Genomic DNA, 19,656 nt, shown 5'->3' on the forward strand with positions numbered 1-19,656 from the left:
CAATATTACTTTTGAACAGTGACAGAGATCTGTAATATAAGTTTAGCATAATATTAAAGCCACAAGACCTCCTGTTTATGTCTTATTGAAACAAATCACTTCCCCTTAGACTCATGTAAAGACTCAAAGCTGATGCCAAAAGGCAGTCATTTCCTACTTGTATGCAGAGAGGAAACAAAGACAGAGCTCTAGTCCCTGACTGGATATCCAATCAATATTACAGAAGAGCAAAATCCACCCCTTATTTGGGCCCCTCGTTCTCCATCTACACGGTTTTTAAGACTTTGGCATCAACTGTGATCACCGTGTTCTCTAATAAAGAGCAGCCATTGTGAAGACATACCTATTCATCTCAGGAGAGAAGACACTTGGTTGTATTTCTGATATAGCGCCTTGAATTCTTGAAGGAAAAGAATCAGAAAGATTTATGTCAATGCCAGGGTGCTGATGCAAAAGTTGAAGTACTAAATCCTATGGATGGCTTAGAAAAGGCTTCCAGACCAAAGCCAGGGAGTGGAAGTTTATAAAAGCACTGCAGATGGCTTTTTTTTTCCTTCTTGAAGAGCCATTCTTAAATGAAGCAAACCAACCACATACTGAATTGTATACCCTCATCCCCTTTGCTTGTCCACTCAGCCTAAATGAATTAAGGGATGAGGGAAGATGCTACCAGATATTCTCTGAAGCTGACACATAATGACCTTGCTACCAAGCTGGTGGATGGTTTGCTCCTGTTGTTAGCTTTGTAGGCTCTGGGTAGTTTTTCTCTCAACGATTGTTGCATTTCTCATGATTTCACCCTCAGCCGCTTAGGGGTCTCTCCTGAGATTGGCTCTACTCTGAACGCAAACTCTGTGCGTGCACAGGAATATCACAGAGTACCCACGTGCCTGCCAGTCTAACTCCAACGACCTGCGGTCATAGTGGGGTTTGCAATCACCAAGCCTCTTCAGAATGCCCTGGTTTTCCACGGTGATTCTCATTAGCTCCCGGTTCCTTTTTTCTCTGTTTAAGCTGAAAAATACAAAATCCCAAGACGTGTGAAGAATAAAGTTCTCCTCCTGGATGGGAGTGGGGGAGATGAAGTTGTGATGTCATAAATCCAGGCTGCCAAAGTGCAGGGAACCAGCTGTCCCGCCGAGCCCTGAGGCCCTGTACGCCTGTTGAACCAGACCACACTCTGAGACACGTGCAAAGCCTTCTCAGATTAAGTGGTTCTCAGCCCTGCTGCCTACTAGAAAATTCTACTTTATGGGTCTGGCATGGAGCTTGGGCATTGGCATTTTGCAAAAGTTTTCCAGGCATTATTATGTGAAACCAGGATTGAGAATCTCTGGTTTAGAGAATGAAGGTCTTGCCTACAGATAAATCACAAATGGCTGATGACAAGTTTTGGTTCACCTCACTCCCCTCAGCTTTCAACTCAATTTCAGAATACAAGGATTAGGAAAGACTTCTTGACACTCCCCCCCCCCAACACACACACACAGACACACACAACACTCCTCTTTCCCTGCATACACTCCTTTGGAGCCCTGATCACACTGCGTAACTAGTTACATAAATGTCCCCCTTACCTGACACTGGGTTCTTTGGAGTTAGGAAATATACTTCTCATTCCACCTCTATAGTCCTGGTGCTTAGCACATGGTAGTTCAGGAAATATTTGCAGAAGCAATTTTAAGAGTGCTGGAGTCCCAGCTATGGTCACCATTTTACAAAAGTGCTTTCTTGTGACAAACTCTGAATAGGACTCTGAAGAGTCCCTTTAACGCTAGAGAAAGGTCCCTGTTTGGGGTGGTTTACTTTCTCCTTAACTTGGTCTCTTTGGTTATCCCTCAAGATAACTTCCCTTAAGTATTCCTCTGGCACTAAAACCCAACAAGGGTGAAGTCAATTTTGACTTTTGGAAAATGAAATGAAGAGAAAGAACACTACCTCTTAGAGAAATATTCGTTCCAGCAATCCACCTTGGCGGGGCCACGGTGGGCGTTGGCAATTTTCTGACACAGTTGCTTGTTTTCATATTCGATTTTGTCGAATTTCTTTTGTTCACCCTGGTGAGAAACCCCACCCCATCATGGTGACGTCATTGCTACATGATGCTCCATCACACAACGGCTGAGCATCCCCCTCCTCTGGGATTGTGCCAAAGGGGCATATTGGGGGCCACAGTGGAGACTGGGAGAGAAGCTGAGGAATCCAGGGGTGGTGTGTATGGGGAGGAGAAGGATGAAGGAATCTTTGGTGAGGTGGATATTTAGAAGGCTCTGGGAAACTGGCCCTCTTTAGGACATAGATAAAATCAATAATGGCAGGAACAAGTACCTGTAGTTTGCTCAGTTTTAAAATGTGTGGTGTGTGCACCACTGGAGGCTTGGTATCAACAGTAGGCTTCACTAGAGAGGGGGGAAAGAGAGCAATGTTACATCACAGGTGTCCTCTTAGTAGCCTTAGACATTCTAGACAATGGCCCTGATTAAGACATTACAAGTTTGAATTCTGAACTAATCCAGTTCAGGAATTTTGGTTTAGTTGACTTTCCCAAACTGACATCTTTTGGAGAGTTTTGAGCAGACATGAGAGAATGGTGAGGGCTGTGAAAAATAAAATTTACAGACATAAATATCCTTTGAATTTAATCAAAGAAACCTCTCTCCCACCCTCTCCCAGTACGACTAGCCTGGCTACTGGATGCTGAAGTCCTATCCTCTGTCTACCTTACTTTGGCTTTAAAGAGTTTAAATGAGCATATTCATCAAATGAACTCCCTGGTGGAAGATAAATTTGCAAAGCCATGTACTGGTCTGGTTTACTGTCAATATCTCTAAGGTGGGCCCTTTCAGAACCCTAATCGCAGTGTCCAGTTCAAATTGCCCCACGTACCTGTTTGTATTCTATTCTTATGAAATACATAGTGGTCAAAGTCCAGTTTCCTCCTGAATGATGTGCTCTGACTATGATTAGAGACGATTACAGGGTAGGCTAGATAATCCAGGGATTTGTTCATCTTCTCTTCCTAGTCTCACTCCAGAAATGAGGCACCCAGCCTCCTCTGTGAGGTACTTAGCTGTCCCCATGACGGGTTACCATAGTTACCCAGTTATGACATCAGGGACCGGTCCCCCGGAAGAAGGAGGAGCCCCAGAGCATGCCTGGCCGTCCCTGGGCTTCTCTTTTGAGAGCTAACCCAGTCAAGATGAGGGCGGAGGCTCAGAAGCTTTCCCAGCTGTCTGGAATGCAGGTGCCACCAACAGCATCAGGAAAAGGGGTGGTGTCTGGGAGGGGTGGGAAGGCACGGGGTGGGAGTGGGGAGAAGTCCAGCCTTGGTTACACACCTTGGGCTATAAGTTTAGTCTCCATTGCAATGGTTTCCCTGAAGGTGTGAGACTACAGCTGTTTGCAGAAGTAAAAGACCTTAATGGTAATTTGATCCAATTTCTTCATTTTGCAGATGAGGAAACTGAAGTCCAGAGCAACAGCCAAACTGCTGTAGAACAAGTTAGTGGCAGAACTGGGCTCAGGATGTGGGTTTCCTGAATTCCCAGGACCACAGGTGCTTTTTGGAGAGGTGGGGGGATCTGCCATTTTCATGGCAATGGAGAACAGAGACGGTCTTTTGCTGGCAGTTGGACCTCAGTAAATGATGAGTTGCTGACATCGTGTGGCTCATAGTGGGCTGGCAGCTGCTCCAGGAAGGGCTGCAAAGGAGCGGGATTCATGTCCACACTAGCACAGGGTGTAGCGCCTAGTGGGTGCGCTACACGTTTGCTGATCAAGAGAGGGAGAACGCCTATCCAGTGCTCACTATGTAGAGCTGGGCGCTTTCCTGGCATGTTAATCTTTCAAACAACCCTAGGAGTTAGGTGCTGTTATTACCCTCATTTTTTCAGTAAACGGGCTCAGAGAGGTTGTCATTGCCCAGGGCCAGAATGCCATGCTTGCTTGCATAGAGCCCAAGCTTTAAGCACGATGCCAACTCTCACTGAAGGCTGGAAGAAATGTGTCCCCGAGTTGGGCTTCTCAAACTTTAACCTCCGTAGGGATCCCCAGCGGGGCGTATAAAATGCACATTCTCACTCAGGAGGTCTGCGCTGGGGCGGAGATTCTGCATTTCTGACCAGCTCCCGGGTGATGCCAACGCTGCTGGTCCGCAGCAGGCAGAGCTCACAAACGGAACCCGGGTGTCCCTGTAATCCTGAGAAAATTCAGCGACACTAGGGTGTACCCCGGTCAAGAGAAACTTTTATTGCGCCCTGCATTTAGTCCAGTGAAGTTACTGCACTTCCACGCCTTAACGGGGGTTGGAAAGAGGATCCCCCAAAGCTCCGGAGTAGCGGCATCTCAGCCCCCAAACTCAGGCCCAGAGGTCTGCCCCCGCGTCCGCCTGGCGCCGGGCGGCGCGCAGACTTCCCGGGAGCGGAGCGCGCCTCGCCGCCCGCGCTCCGCCGCTTCCCGTGCCCGGCGGGCCCGCCTCCGGGGCGGGACGGGGCGGGTCCCGGCTCCGGAGCCCCCGCCCAGCTGACCCGGCCGCTCTCCCTTAGCTTGCTGCTACCCCGGCGTGCAGGGCCCGGCCGCCGCCATGTCGGGCCCGTTTGAGCTCTCGGTGCAGGATCTCAACGACCTGCTGTCGGACGGCAGCGGCTGCTACAGCCTCCCGAGCCAGCCCTGCAACGAGGTCACCCCCAGGATCTACGTGGGCAACGCGTGAGTCGCCGCTCCCGAGCCCCGAGACACCCCAACGGCCCCTCCCCGGGGTGCCCCGCCCACCCGAGGGCGGTGGGCGTCGGCGGGCGCGGGTGGGGGGAGCCAGGGCGGGGTCGTTCCTCCGGAAGCCAAGGCGGGGGCTGGCGGGGGCTGGGCGGGGGCTGGGCGGGGGCTGGAGTCACCGCCCACCCTCGCGCTTAGGGCGGAGAGGCTGAACCCCGCCCCGCCCCAGCTCTGTTCTTCCCTTCGCTGGGTGGCGGAGACCCGGGCGCAGCTCGGGCCGCCCGGAGTCAGGCCCGAAGCCACAGCCCTCTAGGGGCTCGGCCTTGGGCGGTGTCGGGGCTACCAGGTTCACTTAACAGGTGGCCCTCTGTCCCCCGGCCGGTCTCCGGCCCGCTCGTCATGTGACAGCTGCCTGGTTCTGCAGTGAGGTCACCGCGGAATGTCTGCCTTCGCTGCCATGGCAACGGGATGACGTCACAATTCGGGCGTGGAACTTTCCCGGCCGGGCAGGCCCAGATGTGGGAATTGAAATATAGCAAACTAGGGGTCCAGAGACATGGGCCCGGACTTTCTCGCGCCTCCCCCTGCCTTCCAGTTAGGGTTTGATTTATCTAGAATTCTAGAACGATCCAATGATAACCGCCCCCCAAGGACCTGAGCCATCACTTAGAAAAGGCTGCCGACCTTCTCACCACCAGGAAATGCATTTATTATTTATCACTGATTGATTTTCTTATGGTCAAACTACCAGTAAGAATTTCTCAGCAGCAGGAGAAAACCAGTGTTAACCATTCAGAGAGGTGCTGAAATACCAGCCAAAAGCAAAAAAATAGATTCCCACGCCTGTACAGCCGTGGGAGGGTGCAGGTTGGATTTTTTGAGACCCAGTTACCAAGGCCCTAAGCTCCATGGGCCCAGGGACTGCATGTCTAATCCGGTTCTCTCCTTTTACACAGGAGGAAATGATGGCCGAGCACTTTAGGGATTGTGAGGTTAGGGTCAATGTCTTGCTCATGTCTGTATCCCAGGTCCTGGCCTAGGACCTGATGCTTAGTCTGCCAAGGACTGCCACAGAAATGGGGGTCACCACGGAGCTAGGGGGTCTGGAAGGCAGGCTGGGCCTCATGGGGGCTGGTCTCATCCATCCATCACTCATTCACCACTTGGAGCATCACTGTGTGACAGATGTTGAACAAGTATTCACAGTGTTGATGACAATGATAATGGTCAAGTTGTTGAATGTTGACTTAGAGAAGGAAGATGAATGGTAGTGACTCTTCAAAGTTAGTTTTTATTTTAGTGCCTTTTTAATGAGCCACTGCTTTACAATTGTGTGCAGTGTCGTGATAGCTAAAACAGGGTCCCAGGATCTCAGCCAAAGGCCTCGGTAATTGCCAAGTTCTGAGGATAAGCCCCTCTCCAGCCACCCAAGCAGCAAGTGGCCTTGGCCTTCTCGGAAACCTGCTCTCTTGGGTGGCTTGGCACATTGGGCTGTCACTACTTCCCAAGTGAAAACTAAGGTTGTGAACAAGTAAATCTGCCCTCAAGTAAATCTGCCCTTGACATAGCCAGGGGTGTGGGGGGCTCTCGGCAGGGAGGATGGACTGAGTACCGATCCCCCCCCAACCCCCGCAGTTGGGAGCGCCTTAAGAAAATCAGGGCTCCTGATCAGGGCTCACAGGGCAGAGAGGAGCCTGGATGAGCCACGTTTTCTGCCTCTTGAGATTTGCAGTTGATATGGGCATGAGAGGCAGGGTGAGGAGGAAGACAGCAGGGCTGGCGTCAGGAGAAAGGAGGCCTTCTCCCAGCCCTTCTGCGCAGCAGCCCATGTGGGCATATGCACATCCTTCCGCTGTCATGTCGGGCCAGAGCTTAAGCTCTGTCCTTCCTCCCCGGGCTGCTGTGACAGGAAAACAAGATCATGCAGGAGAAGGCGTTCTGTGAAGTATAAACTGCTGTTTGAATTGGGACGTTGTTGTGAGATGAAATAAAGGAGCCCTTTGACTATTCAGATCGAATGTTTTGTAACCCCCAGAGTTCTGTTGAGGCCACTTGCTCCCCAAGTGCTTACTCACCCAAGAGAGCTTCAGAGACGTGGCTAGTGGACTATGGTAGAAAAGATCCCTCTGGGGGATGGGAGGGGGCTGCTGCACTTTAGAATCCAAGGAAGAAGGCTGCCTGGGATGTGCTGATTTCATTCTTCACTGATTCACCACATATTCAGCACCTACTGTGTGCCAGGTTCCATAGCACGTGCTGGGCATACAGACATGAAGTAGGCGTGGTTCCTCCCTCAAGGAGCTCACAGCCTGGACATCTAAACAAATAAGCACAATCAAGCATTAGGATAGTGGCAATGACCATGGTGTCAGGTTCTGTCTATAGAACAGCTCATTTGACACTCAAAACAACTCCTAACAGTACCTAACAGTAGGTACTGTTATCACCCTCATTTTACAGATAGGGAAACTGAGGCACAGAAAGGTTTAGTGGCTTGTTCAAGGTTGTCTGGCTGGTAAGTGGCCGGGCTGGAATCAGACTCGGGCAGTCTGGCTCCAGAGCCCATTTTTAGCCCCGTGGTGATACCACCACCACAGTATAGGGAGCACAATGCTGAATGGAGGGGAGATTGGAAATACTGCCAAGGGTGGTGAGAAATGAGAGGGTACATTTCCATGAAGATGGTGGAGAAGGGCATTCCAGGCAGAGGGAACAGCACGGGCATGAAAATGCCCAGACTATTTGGGGCGGGTCATTAGATCTGGCTGGAGTGAGGGCAGAGGGTCATAAGCTGGGGCTGGAGAAGTAGTCAGGGGCCGGAGCATGGAGGGTCCTTGCTGGACCAAGAGGCTTAGGATCTTCTCCATCTTTCTCCCCCGAGGGCTGCCAGGTGGTCAGTTGATCACCCCCCTGCTTCTGTCTCCTGTCCAGGTCTGTGGCTCAAGACATCCCCAAGCTGCAGAAACTGGGCATCACCCATGTCCTGAATGCGGCTGAGGGCAGGTCCTTCATGCACGTCAATACCAGTGCCAACTTCTACAAGGACTCTGGCATCACCTACCTGGGCATCAGGGCCAATGACACACAGGAGTTCAACCTCAGCGCCTACTTTGAAAAGGCGGCAGACTTCATCGACCAGGCCCTGGCTCAGAAGAACGGTAAGGGACCTGCCACCCAGGAAACTATGGGAGGCACCTTGGACTGGACTTTCTCTAGAAAACAGGCCCACGACAGGGCTCTTCTTGGAAAATCTGTGGTTTCCTGTCTCTTGTGTTGAATGACTGAGAGCTTCGGGTCTCTCTCTGCTCACCTGGCTGCCCATCAGGTGGCTTCACATTACACAAGATGTACAAACCCATCACACAGCGGCAGCCCCGGGGTCCTTGTGTTTCATCTGACCTTGGCTGAGAGTCAGTTGCCAGCCCCTCCCCCCATTCAGATAGCTGCAATAATGAAGATCTATTATTTTCCGTGATAAGAAATCCTGAGGCGAAGGGGCTCCAGGGCTTGTTGATTCAGCAGCTCTGTGGTGGCTTCAGGACTCTTCTGCCACCCTTAGTGTTGGGGACTCCCCTGATGGTCCCAAGATGGCTGAGGCAGATCTGGTTACCGCCTCCCAACAGGACAAAGTGCAGCAAAAGATGAGGCAGCCCTCTCTTCCTCATGTTTCTCTCTTTTCTTAAGAGAAAGTGAAACATTCCCTAGAAACCCCCCAGTGGAGCCCCCCTCACATCTCACTGGCTACAGCTGGGTCACATGAATACCTGGCAGGGGGAGGGGGGGCAGTCATGATCGGCTTAGGCCCAAAGTCAGCAAACTTTGGCCCAGTTTTTAAATGCTTCCTGCAACTCCCAAATATAAGGTAAGACTGAAGCAGAACTGCTGAGGTGCTGGCGGTCGGGCGAGGCGTGCCAGAGAGAAATCCTAGAAGGCCAGAGGGTAGACAGCAGCTGAGCAGGCTGGGCCGCTTGCCCTTTCTGCTTTTAGCTTGTTTCTCTCAGCAACTGCCTTTACCTTCTCGCCGCTTCCTCCAGCCTCTTCCTCCCCACCCCAAACCTTCCCAGGGGGAGTGACCCCCACTGAGGCGTCATCAGCCCTGTTCTCCTGATTCTAGCCTGTCTCTGCTACCCTGATGCTTCTTGTCCCAGCAGCCTCCCCACTGGAATGACTTCCAGGGAACAGAGTTTACTAGCCGCTGGTTAGCACACGTTTGGGGCCCAGAAGAGAAGTTTTATCGTCTGGGGAATCTGCAGACTTTATCATCAGGCCCTTCGTGGTCCTCCACTGCCTCGTACACCTTACCCACCTCCTCTGCGGCTGCTCTGAGCTCCTGTATAGACGAGAACGAGGGGCCCAGTTAAGGGGATGGATTTCGCTCTTCCTGTGTATTGACTGGTCATCCATTCAGAGAACTTAGAGCCCTCTGATGGTTTCCTCTTTCCATACAACTAGGAACATACCCTGACTTTGTGTGACCTCCTGCCTTAGCCCGCGTGGGTTGGGTCATTAGTCTGGAAGGCTCTCTCTGCCTCTCCCTGCCCTGTCCTCTGGCAGACTCCACCTCGTGCTTGAGTACTGGGCATAGTGTCCTCTCTTCCATGAAGCCTGCCCTCAGGCTGGGTCTGCTGTGTCCCTTGTCTGCTCTCCCTAGCACCTGACGTAGATCAGGCACACAGCAGGCACACTGGATTACTGAACCAGTGACAAAAAGGAATTCCAAGGGTTCTAATGCCCAGTGTAAATGCTTCCAGGATTGACTGGCCAAGTGAGTCAACAGAAATGCCCTGGCCCCCAACACTGTGCCGGGCTCGGGGGAGCTGGGGTCCCGTCACTTTGGAGAGGGGAGAGGAGGGGAGAGGCCAGGGGCACTCAGAGAAGGAAGCAGTCACTTCCATCTGGGAAGATCAAGGGAGGCTTCGTGGAGGAGGTGGCATCTGGGCGGGGCCTGGGAGGATGGGCTTTGAACCCTCCCCTTCCGCACTGGCTCTATGAGCCCTGGGCATGCTGAGTCCGTTCCTGGTTCCAGGTGGTGAGGCAGCTGCTCTGCAGAGGGTCCCGTTGCCAGGGCGGAGGCAGGGAAAGCCCCACTCTGAATACTTTGGGTCCACTGGCCAGAGAGTGAATGGACAGGAAAGTGGAGGACTCCCCGTTCCTGCTCATCAGCATTGGGAAAATAGGGTTATGTTTGGGGGATAGGGTAATGGGAACGGAAGACACTCTGTTTGATTCTGGGCCAGCAGATTTCCTTCAGAATAATGCCCGTGTAGAGGTGTTGGTGGGTATTCATTCACTCAACTGGTCAGCAAATATTTATTGAGCACCTACTGTATGCTGGAGATTGTAGGGCATCTAAAATCAGCACCCCACAGTCCTTACCCTTAAGGAACTCACACTCTGGCAGAGGAGGGTCGGTCTTTGTGTGGCCGACACTAACACAGAGCCAGGCTGCTGTAGAAGAGGATGTACCAGGTGCCAGCAGAGGACTCGTAGTGTTGGCTAATATTTATTATTGAATGTTCCCATCTGCCAGGCACAAGCCTAAGTCTTTTTTTTTTTAATTAATTTATTTCGCTGCAGTGGGTCTTCATTGCTGTGCACGGGCTTTCTCTAGTTGTGGCGAGCGGGGGCTACTCTTCGTTGCGGTGCGTGAGCTTCTCATTGCGGTGGCTTCTCATTGTGGAGCATGGGCTCTAGGTGCGCAGGCTTCAGTAGCTGTGGCACGTGGACTCAGTAGTTGTGGCTCGTGGGCTGTAGAGCGCAGGATCAGTAGTTGTGGCGCACGGGCTTATTTGCTCCGCGGCATGTGGGATCTTCCCGGACCAGGGATCGAACCCGTATCCCCTGCATTGGCAGGCAGATTCTTAACCACTGCGCTCCCAGGTAAGTCCCTAGCCTACGGGTTTTATGTGTTGCTTCCTTTAATCTTCCAACCACCTTGTGCCATGAGTACTATTAGCACAGACAAGGAAACTGAGGCACAGTGGGCTTAGGTGGGTCATAGAGTAATAACCAGTGTATTGACCAGGGTTCTCCAGAAAAACAGAACCAATAGAATATAGCTATTATTTATTTCAGAGAATTGGTTCACGTAATCATAGGGGCTGGCAAATCTGAAATCTGTCAGGCCGACCAGCAGCTGGAAGCTCGGGCAGGACTTCTGGAGGTAGAATTCCTTCTCCAGGAAGCCTCAGTTTTTTGTTCTTAAGATCTTTAACTGATTGGATGAGGCCCACCCACCTTATCAAGGGTGATCTCCTTTATTTAAAGTCAACCGATGGGAGATATTCATTACATCTACAAAATCTCTTCGAGACTAGTGTTTCACCAAGCAAGTGGGCATCATAGACAAGCCAAGTTGACAAGGTTAACCATCACCACCAGCAAGTTAAAATTTAAACCCCGATTCACATGACTTCAAAGATTTGGGTTCTAAGTCCCGATGCTGACAAAGGAAATACTTGAGCTGGGGTCTTAAGGTATGAGCAGGAGTTTGCCAAGTAGCCAAGAGGGAGAGGATGTTCCAGGTAGACGGAACAACATGTGCAAAGGCACAGAGGTGAGAAAAAGCCTGGAAAGGTGTCGGGGCCGTGGGCGGTTAGCCTGGTAAGTCACACCTTGGGGACTAGACTCCCCGGCTAATGGTGGCAGCTCACGTTTATATTTTAGAAAGCTCCCTCCAGCTGGAGTGTGGGGTGGTGGTGGTGAAGATAGAGCGAGAGCTCAGTGTGGAGGTGAGGGGGCAGAGGTGGGGGGTGACAAGGACCTGAACTGAGCACTGTGTGAGGAGGGGGTGGGGATAAGAGAAGTCGAGGCTTCTCTGTAGTTCAGGCTACAAGAACCTTGTTGACCACGCCTCTGACCTCTCCTGACCATCCCTTCCTTCCTTCACCCAATGCTGGGGGTGCAGCAGGGAGCAAAACAGATGGACATCCCTGCCCTCGTGGAGCTTATGTTTTGGGGGAAGATGACAGCAAACAAGTGAAAAAGATATGTGGCCCGTCAGGGGGTGGGGGGACCAAAGCAGGGAGAGGGGATGAAGGAGTATGGGGAGTGGGCTTGTGTTGCCGGCCGGCTGGAGGGAGGGAGGGGAGGGAGGAGGGGATTACGTCAGTGGTGGGGGGAGGGGCAGATTTAGTAGAGCCTCGTGGGACATTTGGGGGACCACGAGAGGGTGTTTTTGTTTGTTTGTTTGTTTTGCGGTACGCGGGCCTCTCAGTGTTGTGGCCTCTCCCGTTGCGGCCTCTCCCGTTGCGGAGCACAGGCTCTGGACGCGCAGGCTCAGCGGCCATGGCTCACGGGCCCAGCCGCTCCGCAGCAGGTGGGATCCTCCTGGACCGGGGCACGAACCCGTGTCCCCTGCATCGGCAGGCGGACTCTCAACCACTGCACCACCAGGGAAGCCCTGTTTGTGTGCTTGTTTTGATTTCTTGTGTTTTTATTTGACACGCACGTACCTTTTATTTTTTAAATGGCTTTGTTGTGGCATAATTGACATTCAGTAAATTACACATAGTTGAGTTTGGTAAGTTTTGACATATGTATACCTCTGTGAAGCCATGACCACAACCAAGCTCATGAGCTTATCCATCACCCCGCAGATTTCCCTCATGTCCCTTTGTGACCTCTCCCTTCCACCCCTCTCTTCCCTCTGTTCCTAAGCAACCACTGATCTGCTTTCTATCATTAGACATTAGTGTACATTTTGTAGACTTTCATATAAATGAAGTTGCACGGTATGTCCGCATTTTTGGTCTGGCCTCTTTCACTCAGCAGAGTTATTTTGAGTTTCTTCCGCACTGTTGCACGTATCAGGAATGCCCTTTTAACGCTGAGTAGTCTTCTGTTGGATGGACATACCACAGTTTGTTTATCCATTTACCTGTTGATGGACACTTGGGTGGTCGTCATATTTTGCTTTTGCTTGAAATAGAAGATTCACGTAGAGAAGTACCCATATCAGTGTATCAGTGCTCTGGACACACCCATGTACCAGCCCCCAGATCAAGAAACAAAGCATGACCAGCACCCCAGAAACCCCCCTAGGTATTCCCTCCCAGCGTCACATCTCCCACCTCGCATACCAGTATCCAGACTTCTAACAGCATAGTTCAGTTTTGCTGGCTCTTTTGTGTTGTTGTTAAAGTTCTGTTTTTGTTCTTGGCCACACTTTGTGGCACGCGGGATCTTAGTTCCCCTGCAGTGGCAGCGCGGAGTCCTAACCACTGGACCACCAGGGGAGTCCCCTGGCTCTTCTACCCTATGGGATCATACACATCCTGTTTGTGTGTTTCCTGCATGTTGTATCTGGGAAGTTGGAGATTGCTCATACTTAGTATTTCTCTACTCTGCCGTTGACGGGCCTTTGGGAGTTTCCAGCTTGGGGCTACTGTGAACAGTGCTGCCTGCAGTCTTTTAGCAGATGTGTGCGTGCATTCCTGCCAGCCATGGGTCTGGGATGGAACTGCCAGGCCCTGGGGAACGCACGTGTTCAGCTTGAGTAGATCCTGCCACATGGCTTTCCGAAGCTGTGCGCCCGTTTACACCCCGTCCCCGAGCCACAGATCAAAGTCGTAGCTGCTCCACATCCTCACTAATGCTGTGTGTTTTGTATTTATCTTTTTTATCGTAGTCATTCTCGTGGGCACACAGCGGCCTCGCGTTATAATTTTCATTTGTATTTCCTGGATGGGTTTTGACCGGGGTCGAGGTGTGACGGGACGGCCCCAGCTCACTGTGTCCCCATCTTTCACAGGCCAAGTGCTCGTCCACTGCCGTGAGGGCTACAGCCGCTCCCCGACTCTCGTCATCGCGTATCTCATGATGCGTCAGAAGATGGATGTCAAGTCTGCCCTGAGCATCGTCCGGCAGAACCGTGAGATCGGCCCCAACGATGGTTTCCTGGCCCAGCTCTGCCAGCTCAATGACAGACTAGTCAAGGAGGGGAAATTGAAACTCTAGGGCGCCCTCACTGCCTCTTCTCTAGAGGTCGGATGGAGGGAGGCGCCCTGGTTGTGGCGTCCCAAGCTGCCATGTTTAGGAAACACAGTGTACCCTGCTCCCAGCATCACCAGGCACTTGCCCACAAGTCTGTCCCAACGCAGCCCTGGGCCACTTTCCCCCGGGGAGCATATAAAGAAGCTTGTTGAGGAGGGCATTCCTGCTCCCTGGTGCCTACAATTTATGATGTCCTCACCCTGAGGAAGGGGCGCAGAGGGGGCGCAGATGGGGCGCAGGCCTGTGACGGGCGTGCTTCTCCTGGATGACCCAGGGCAAGAGGTGTGTGGAAGTATAAGGCCTGCGATGCTCACAGGGGCCCCTCCCCGCCTCCCCACCCTTCACCCCTGGGCCCTCTCCTGAGTGGGGACCCCAGCCCTGTAAAGGAACTATGCAAACGTGGGCCCCTCTCCCCCCACCGTGTCTGTCTCCCCTGTCCCCACACCCTGCTCGTAGGCAGAGGCACGTTGTGAGGTCTGAAGTTGGCTCAGTGTCAGTTGTCCGTGGGTGGAAATTCCCATGAAGAGACCGCATTTTAATGATTTCCTTAGGATTAAAGATACCGAAACAAAGAAGCCTTTGAGTGGGCAAATACATGCCCCTGGAGGACTCTCCTAAATTAATTGTTTAAAAAATGTGACTCCTTGGAAGGCTTGAGTTCAGAATCCACCTGTTTGGGGTACCCGGCTCTCAGAGGTCACTTGGTCGGTTAGAAGAGCGCTGTCTTGGGCAGGGTTTTATTTTTCTTTTTTAGAAAACAGGGTGTTGAAGTCCAGCCTATTTAAAAACCCCACCATTGGGAGAATTACAAGGGTTTTGTCCTGAATTATAGTGTTGGCGAGCCCAAGCCACTCGTGCTCACTGCTTTTTGTCTCGGTTACTATTCCAAGAACAGGAGGAGGAAGTTGGCCAATTATAGCACGTGCGTGCACGTGCACACGTGTGCGTATCTGTGTGTGTGTGTGTGTGTGTGTGAGAGAGAGAGAGAGCGCAACACAGCCAGTGGCTGGACAAGCAAGGGGATGAACGGGCCCAGGCTCACATCCTGCCCACTCACAGGTAGTTCTTACAGCTCTCTGTTGCCAGAAAAGGTCCAGGAGCCTCGGCAGCAAAAGTGACTCAACCAGGCAGAAAGGAAGCATGGCGGAACGTCCAAACGGAGCCTTTACTGGTGGTAGAACAAACAAAAAGGAACAGCCTTTGTAAGGACTTTTTTAGGATGACGTCGGAACGCACAAGCACTCACACACATGTGCGTGTGCGCACATTTGTCAGAATATGGGAGTTTTGTTTTGAACCCAGTCTTGTTAGCACTTGACCTGATTGTCATCAGGGCGAGCGATGCACTGCTGTCGTCTTCAGGTTCCCTAATGGCAGAGAGGTGGTCCTCAGCTCTGCCCCCGGCGCTTAGCACATAGATGTCTGATAAAAGTCTGTGGAATTAAACTTTTTTTTTTTTTGAGCACCAAATATATGCAGGGTGTTGTTCTGGTGGGTGTATCAAGCTCCCAGAAGCCTGACTTGGTGGTAGGATCACTTGCAAGGATCTGCAAAGGAGTCTTACCTGAAAGGAAATATCAGGGACTTTTGTTGAATATTTAAAATTCAGTTTTAAGTTTCAATTCAGGCAGCGTTATTACTGTATGGAGGTGGGGAATGTGCCTTTTCCAGAGTTGACCAGAAGCTTCCAGCTAGGTTGAGGAGAAGCAGGTGTGGCTCGGGCTTCACACCCAGGTGTAATGGTCTCTGTCTTGGCAGAAGCAGCACCTCCGCAGCCTGGATGTCCCCTTTGCTTTGTGACCTCAGCAGCCCCGAACAAACTAGAATCTGTCTTCTTTTTCAGCTACGAGGCTGCCCCAATAGACCCACCTAAGTGAAACGGCCACCCTCTCCCCTATGTCCCTCACAGTGCTCAGATAACTCTCGCACTTAATCTGTCTTGATCCTCACAATAACCTATTAACTTGGTAGGGCTTATTCATGTATTGTTACCTTTCAGGAAAGGAACTGGGGTTCAGAGTGAGTTAGGGGTGTAGTGCTCAGGGCTGCCCAGCTCTAAGGCAGAGCTGAGGCGAGATTTCAGGTTGGCTGCTCTCTGAAGCTGAATTCTTTCTCTCATACTACACTCCTCAAGAAATGAGCCCCTGGGCATGTCCGTGACCCAGCTTGTGTGCACAAGAGCCAGTTAGCTTTGTGGCCAGAGGACAGCTGTTCGAGCTGTGGTGCTGGGGGCGGCGGGACTCTGCTCTAGGACAAGGAAGTAAAAAGCGTGGGTCCCCAACCGGGTTAGAATGTGTGGCTCTTCTTCTAGGAAACATGTAGCATCCCTAAGTCAGAGCTTTCTGCTCCACTTCCGGAAGAGGCCCAGGAGCTGGGGCGGGGGTCCCCCTCCCACGCCCAGGCAGTGGTCCCTGCACAGGACAGCCACAGCTACTTAGGCCAGCTGACCAGGATCTCTTGAAGGACCCTTTGTTAGGGGTATGTTGGAGAATAGGCCATGGGGAGAATTAATGCCTTCACTTTGGGGCTACTTTTTGGCTGATAACTTGGGTTTTCTTGATAGTCTTTGGTCCCAGCAACGCTGTATTGACTTCGCGAGATGTAGCTCCTCAAAATCAAATTCTATTGTTTGAGCCAACACATGCCCAGCTGTGAGTGGAAAGCTGTTTCTGGGTAGCTTTCTGCCCTGGGAAGTGATGGGATAGGAACTCAGGGCGCCTCTTACACCCTCCTCTGACCTGATCTCTGTCTTTGACTAGCAAACCCCCATCCAGGCCAGATGAGAGCACCAAACAGTTTTCTTCTAGATTCTAAAGCAGTACACCTTTCGCAGGCTGGTCTGTTTCCCTGCCACTCTGAGTGAGCTGGAGAGCAGAGATCACCATCTGTCAAGCAAGGGGACTCAACTTGAAGACCTCTAAGGTCCCTTTTGGCTCTGACACCCTAGGGTTCTTTAAGAATCCGCATTGATATTGACCGCCATCTGGAAATTATAGGGTGTGTAACCATATGATGACCAGCAGGTGGCGTTGTGTTTCCACCTGTGGTGATGGACGCTTGGAAAAGGAATGTTGGTGCCTTTTGTGTCACAAGTTAATGATAAGATGCTAATGTTTTAATCGAAATAAGCACTGATCTTAAAATGTGAATATATTAGCTTTTCTCGCAGGAAATTTTCTGTCATAAAACCTGCACAAAAATCACTGAAGAGCCAACAATGATGGTCCTTCCAAGTCAAGATTTTATCCTGATTGGAAAGAGAGGCCATCTCCGGTTGGGAGAGCAGATTGTTTGGAAACTTTACTTACCTCCTGTCAGCTTTTAGGGCAATTTGATTGTGAAAGTGTGAATTTTCTGGACAGAAAAGGGGAAGGTATTAAATTGGTTTAAAAACAAGTAACTTTAATGTCTGTTCTATCACAAATCAGTGTTAAAACACTAAAACTGTAACCAAAATAAATGTCTTACATTACAAAGAAATGGTCTTTTTTGTCTTTCTTATCATAGTTGATTGTCTTTTATACTTTTATGCTTAGCTTTTGTTTGCTTTTTCTAACGTTTTAAAGTAATCATCTAAAAATTAGCCCTCCTGATTAGTTACAGGTTCCATGATGATTACATTCATTCAGTAAATATTTATTGAACATCTCTCCAGTACCAGAAATTTCCTGTTAGGAATAATCTTTAAAAAATAATTTAATTAAAAAAATTTCAGCTTTATTGTGGTGTAATTGACTGGAATATTCTTTTTTTAAAATTAATTAATTAATTAATTAATTTATTTATTTATTTTTGGCTGCGTTGGGTCTTCGTTGCTGCGCGCCGGCTTTCTCTAGTTGTGGTGAGCGGGGGCTACTCTTCGTTGCAGTGTGAGGGCTTCTCACTGCAGTGGTTTCTCTTGTTGTGGAGCACGGGCTCTAAGCAAGCGGGCTTCAGTAGTTGAGGCACATGGACTCGGTAGTTGTGGCGTACGGGCTTAGTTGCACCACGGCATGTGGGATCTTCCTGGACCAGGGCTCGAATCCATGTCCCCTGCATTGGCAGGCAGATTCTTAACCACTGCGCTACCAGGGAAGTCCTGATTGGAATCTTCTTGATTAGAGTAGTCCACTGCAAATGAGGGAGGTAAGGTTTATGTTCCTAAGAAAGCAGGGGACAGGGGTGACAGTCTCAAGGTGGCCTCACGTGAAGATGACTGGGTGGCATTTTAGGATTTGAGTCATCCTGCAAGCAGGCAGTCCCCAACATCCCCTCCCTCCAGATGTCTTATAAATTCCTCCCGTAGCAGTAAGCTCCTTTATGTTTATGATAAGCATTGCCTTTTTTTCCTCTGAATAAAAAACTTAGAGAAAATTGAGTGCCTTTTCTCCAGACAGAAAGAGCCTGGGCAGAAAAAGAGCCTCTCTGGTCTCCAGCTCCCCATCTGCAGCAGGAGGCAATTAGACTAGCTCAGCATTTGTCAAGCTGCTTTGGCAACATAATCTTTATATTTTCACACAAAATCTTAAGGCAGGGCACTGATATATAAAACTGGTAACATGTTTTTTTAAGTGTAAGTTACACTTAAAAAACATTTTAATTAAAAAGGCAATACTGTATATATACACAGTAATAAATTCAAACAATACAAAGGCTTAGAACAAAAAGTGTGTCTCCCACCCCAAACCTTCAATGCCTCTACCCCAGAGGAAGCCACTACTAAGTATGTCCCTCTAGAAAAGTGCTGTGCATGTGCAAGTGCACACATATGGATACTTGTGTGTATGTAGAGATAGCCTTTTCCCCATAAGTGGAGAATGTTTGGCACTTCGCTCTTTTTGCTTAACAATATTTTGTACCCTCTTGTTTCTTATAGTCCCATTCATTTTGCCAGCTACCTAGCATCCGTTGTGTATGGACGTACTGTGATTTCTGTATACTCTTATTTTAAGGGTGCAGTCTGCTTTAATGAGCATCAAATATACAATGAGACTCATGAATGGTAATCACAGTATTTGATCTGCTTTGCATGCAGTTAATTTCTGTCATCTGCTGGGGTGGTACAGTGTCAAGCACATTCTGATACTCAGAGCTAACTAAGGAGGGATGTCCTGTGCTCCCTTGTGTAATTTCATGGGCGTGGACATGCCCAAGCCTAATTTTTAAAATGACAGTCTCTGAGCTATGGCCTTCTGAATTGATGACCCATTTATAAGAAGTTCAGATGCATGGAAAATCCATTTCTGAAGTCTACACCAAAATGAGTTAATTTGGAGGAAACAACATGAGTGGGTCATCTCCAGTTCATTCAAAGCAGATGCCTAGGGCTTCCCTGGTGGCGCAGTGGTTGAGAGTCCACCTGCCAATGCAGGGGACACGGGTTTGTGCCCCGGTCCGGGAAGATCCCACATGCCGCGGAGCGGCTGGGCCCGTGAGCGATGGCCACTGAGCCTGCGCATCCGGAGCCTGTGCTCCGCAACGGGAGAGGCCACAACAGTGAGAGGCCCGCGTACCGCAAAAACAAACAAACAAACAAAAACTGCAGCTAGTAAGAGTCCTCAGTTTCCATGAATTAGAGACCAGGAGCTTGGGAACCAAGTAGAGCGTGAAACTAACTTACCTTTGAGGTCCCTTTCAGATCAAACATTCTACAATCCCGAGGAGTCAGACGAGCATTAAGAACTTACCTTCCAAATCTGGCCTGTCCTTCAGAGTCTGGTCCAAATGCCACATCTTCCCAGAACCACCCCAGGGGGAAGAGACTGTTCTCTTCTCTAAAGGCCCATAACACTTTATCCTGTTTAAAGAATGTATCTGAAGATTTCCTAGTGGCACCAATCACTTTCTACCTGGCATTAGAGTTATTTGGGTGAAGAATTTATTCCTTCCCTGGTACCAGAGCTCCTTGGTGGGGAGCGTGTATGAATTCATCGTGCCTGATAGGAGGCCTTGCTTCATTAAATGTTTGACAAG

The 19,656-nt window shown here is 50.3% G+C and overlaps 2 protein-coding genes across 2 annotated transcripts; one reads left to right on the forward strand and one right to left on the reverse strand.

Annotated features, from left to right (window-relative positions):
• Window positions 1–352: 352 nt before the first annotated feature.
• CFAP97D1 (CFAP97 domain containing 1) lies at window positions 353–3,010 on the reverse strand (the record flags this gene model as incomplete). The annotated part of the gene is made up of 5 exons (XM_081219216.1): window positions 353–400; window positions 891–1,014; window positions 1,939–2,057; window positions 2,329–2,399; window positions 2,887–3,010. The coding sequence occupies 5 exons, from the start codon at window positions 3,008–3,010 to the stop codon at window positions 353–355; spliced, it is 486 nt and encodes a 161-aa protein (XP_081075342.1).
• Window positions 3,011–3,467: 457 nt separating this feature from the next.
• Window positions 3,468–17,184, forward strand: DUSP3 (dual specificity phosphatase 3). Its single transcript, XM_081218283.1, has 4 exons — window positions 3,468–3,501; window positions 4,545–4,707; window positions 7,642–7,868; window positions 13,463–17,184. Exons 2-4 carry the CDS (start codon window positions 4,583–4,585, stop codon window positions 13,666–13,668), a joined length of 558 nt encoding a protein of 185 aa, XP_081074409.1. The 5' UTR covers window positions 3,468–3,501; window positions 4,545–4,582; the 3' UTR covers window positions 13,669–17,184.
• Window positions 17,185–19,656: the final 2,472 nt, after the last annotated feature.

Source organism: Mesoplodon bidens (assembly GCF_964165515.1).
Source record: "Mesoplodon bidens genome assembly, chromosome: 19".
NCBI lineage: Eukaryota > Metazoa > Chordata > Mammalia > Artiodactyla > Ziphiidae > Mesoplodon > Mesoplodon bidens.

Bases quoted from the DNA above. Each gene is read 5' to 3' on its own strand.
- DUSP3 (XM_081218283.1), top strand. From the start codon at position 4,583: ATGTCGGGCCCGTTTGAGCTCTCGGTGCAGGATCTCAACGACCTGCTG. The intron at 4,708-7,641 runs GTGAGTCGCCGC...TCTCCTGTCCAG, and splicing joins AGGATCTACGTGGGCAACGC to GTCTGTGGCTCAAGACATCC. The intron at 7,869-13,462 runs GTAAGGGACCTG...CATCTTTCACAG, and splicing joins GGCCCTGGCTCAGAAGAACG to GCCAAGTGCTCGTCCACTGC.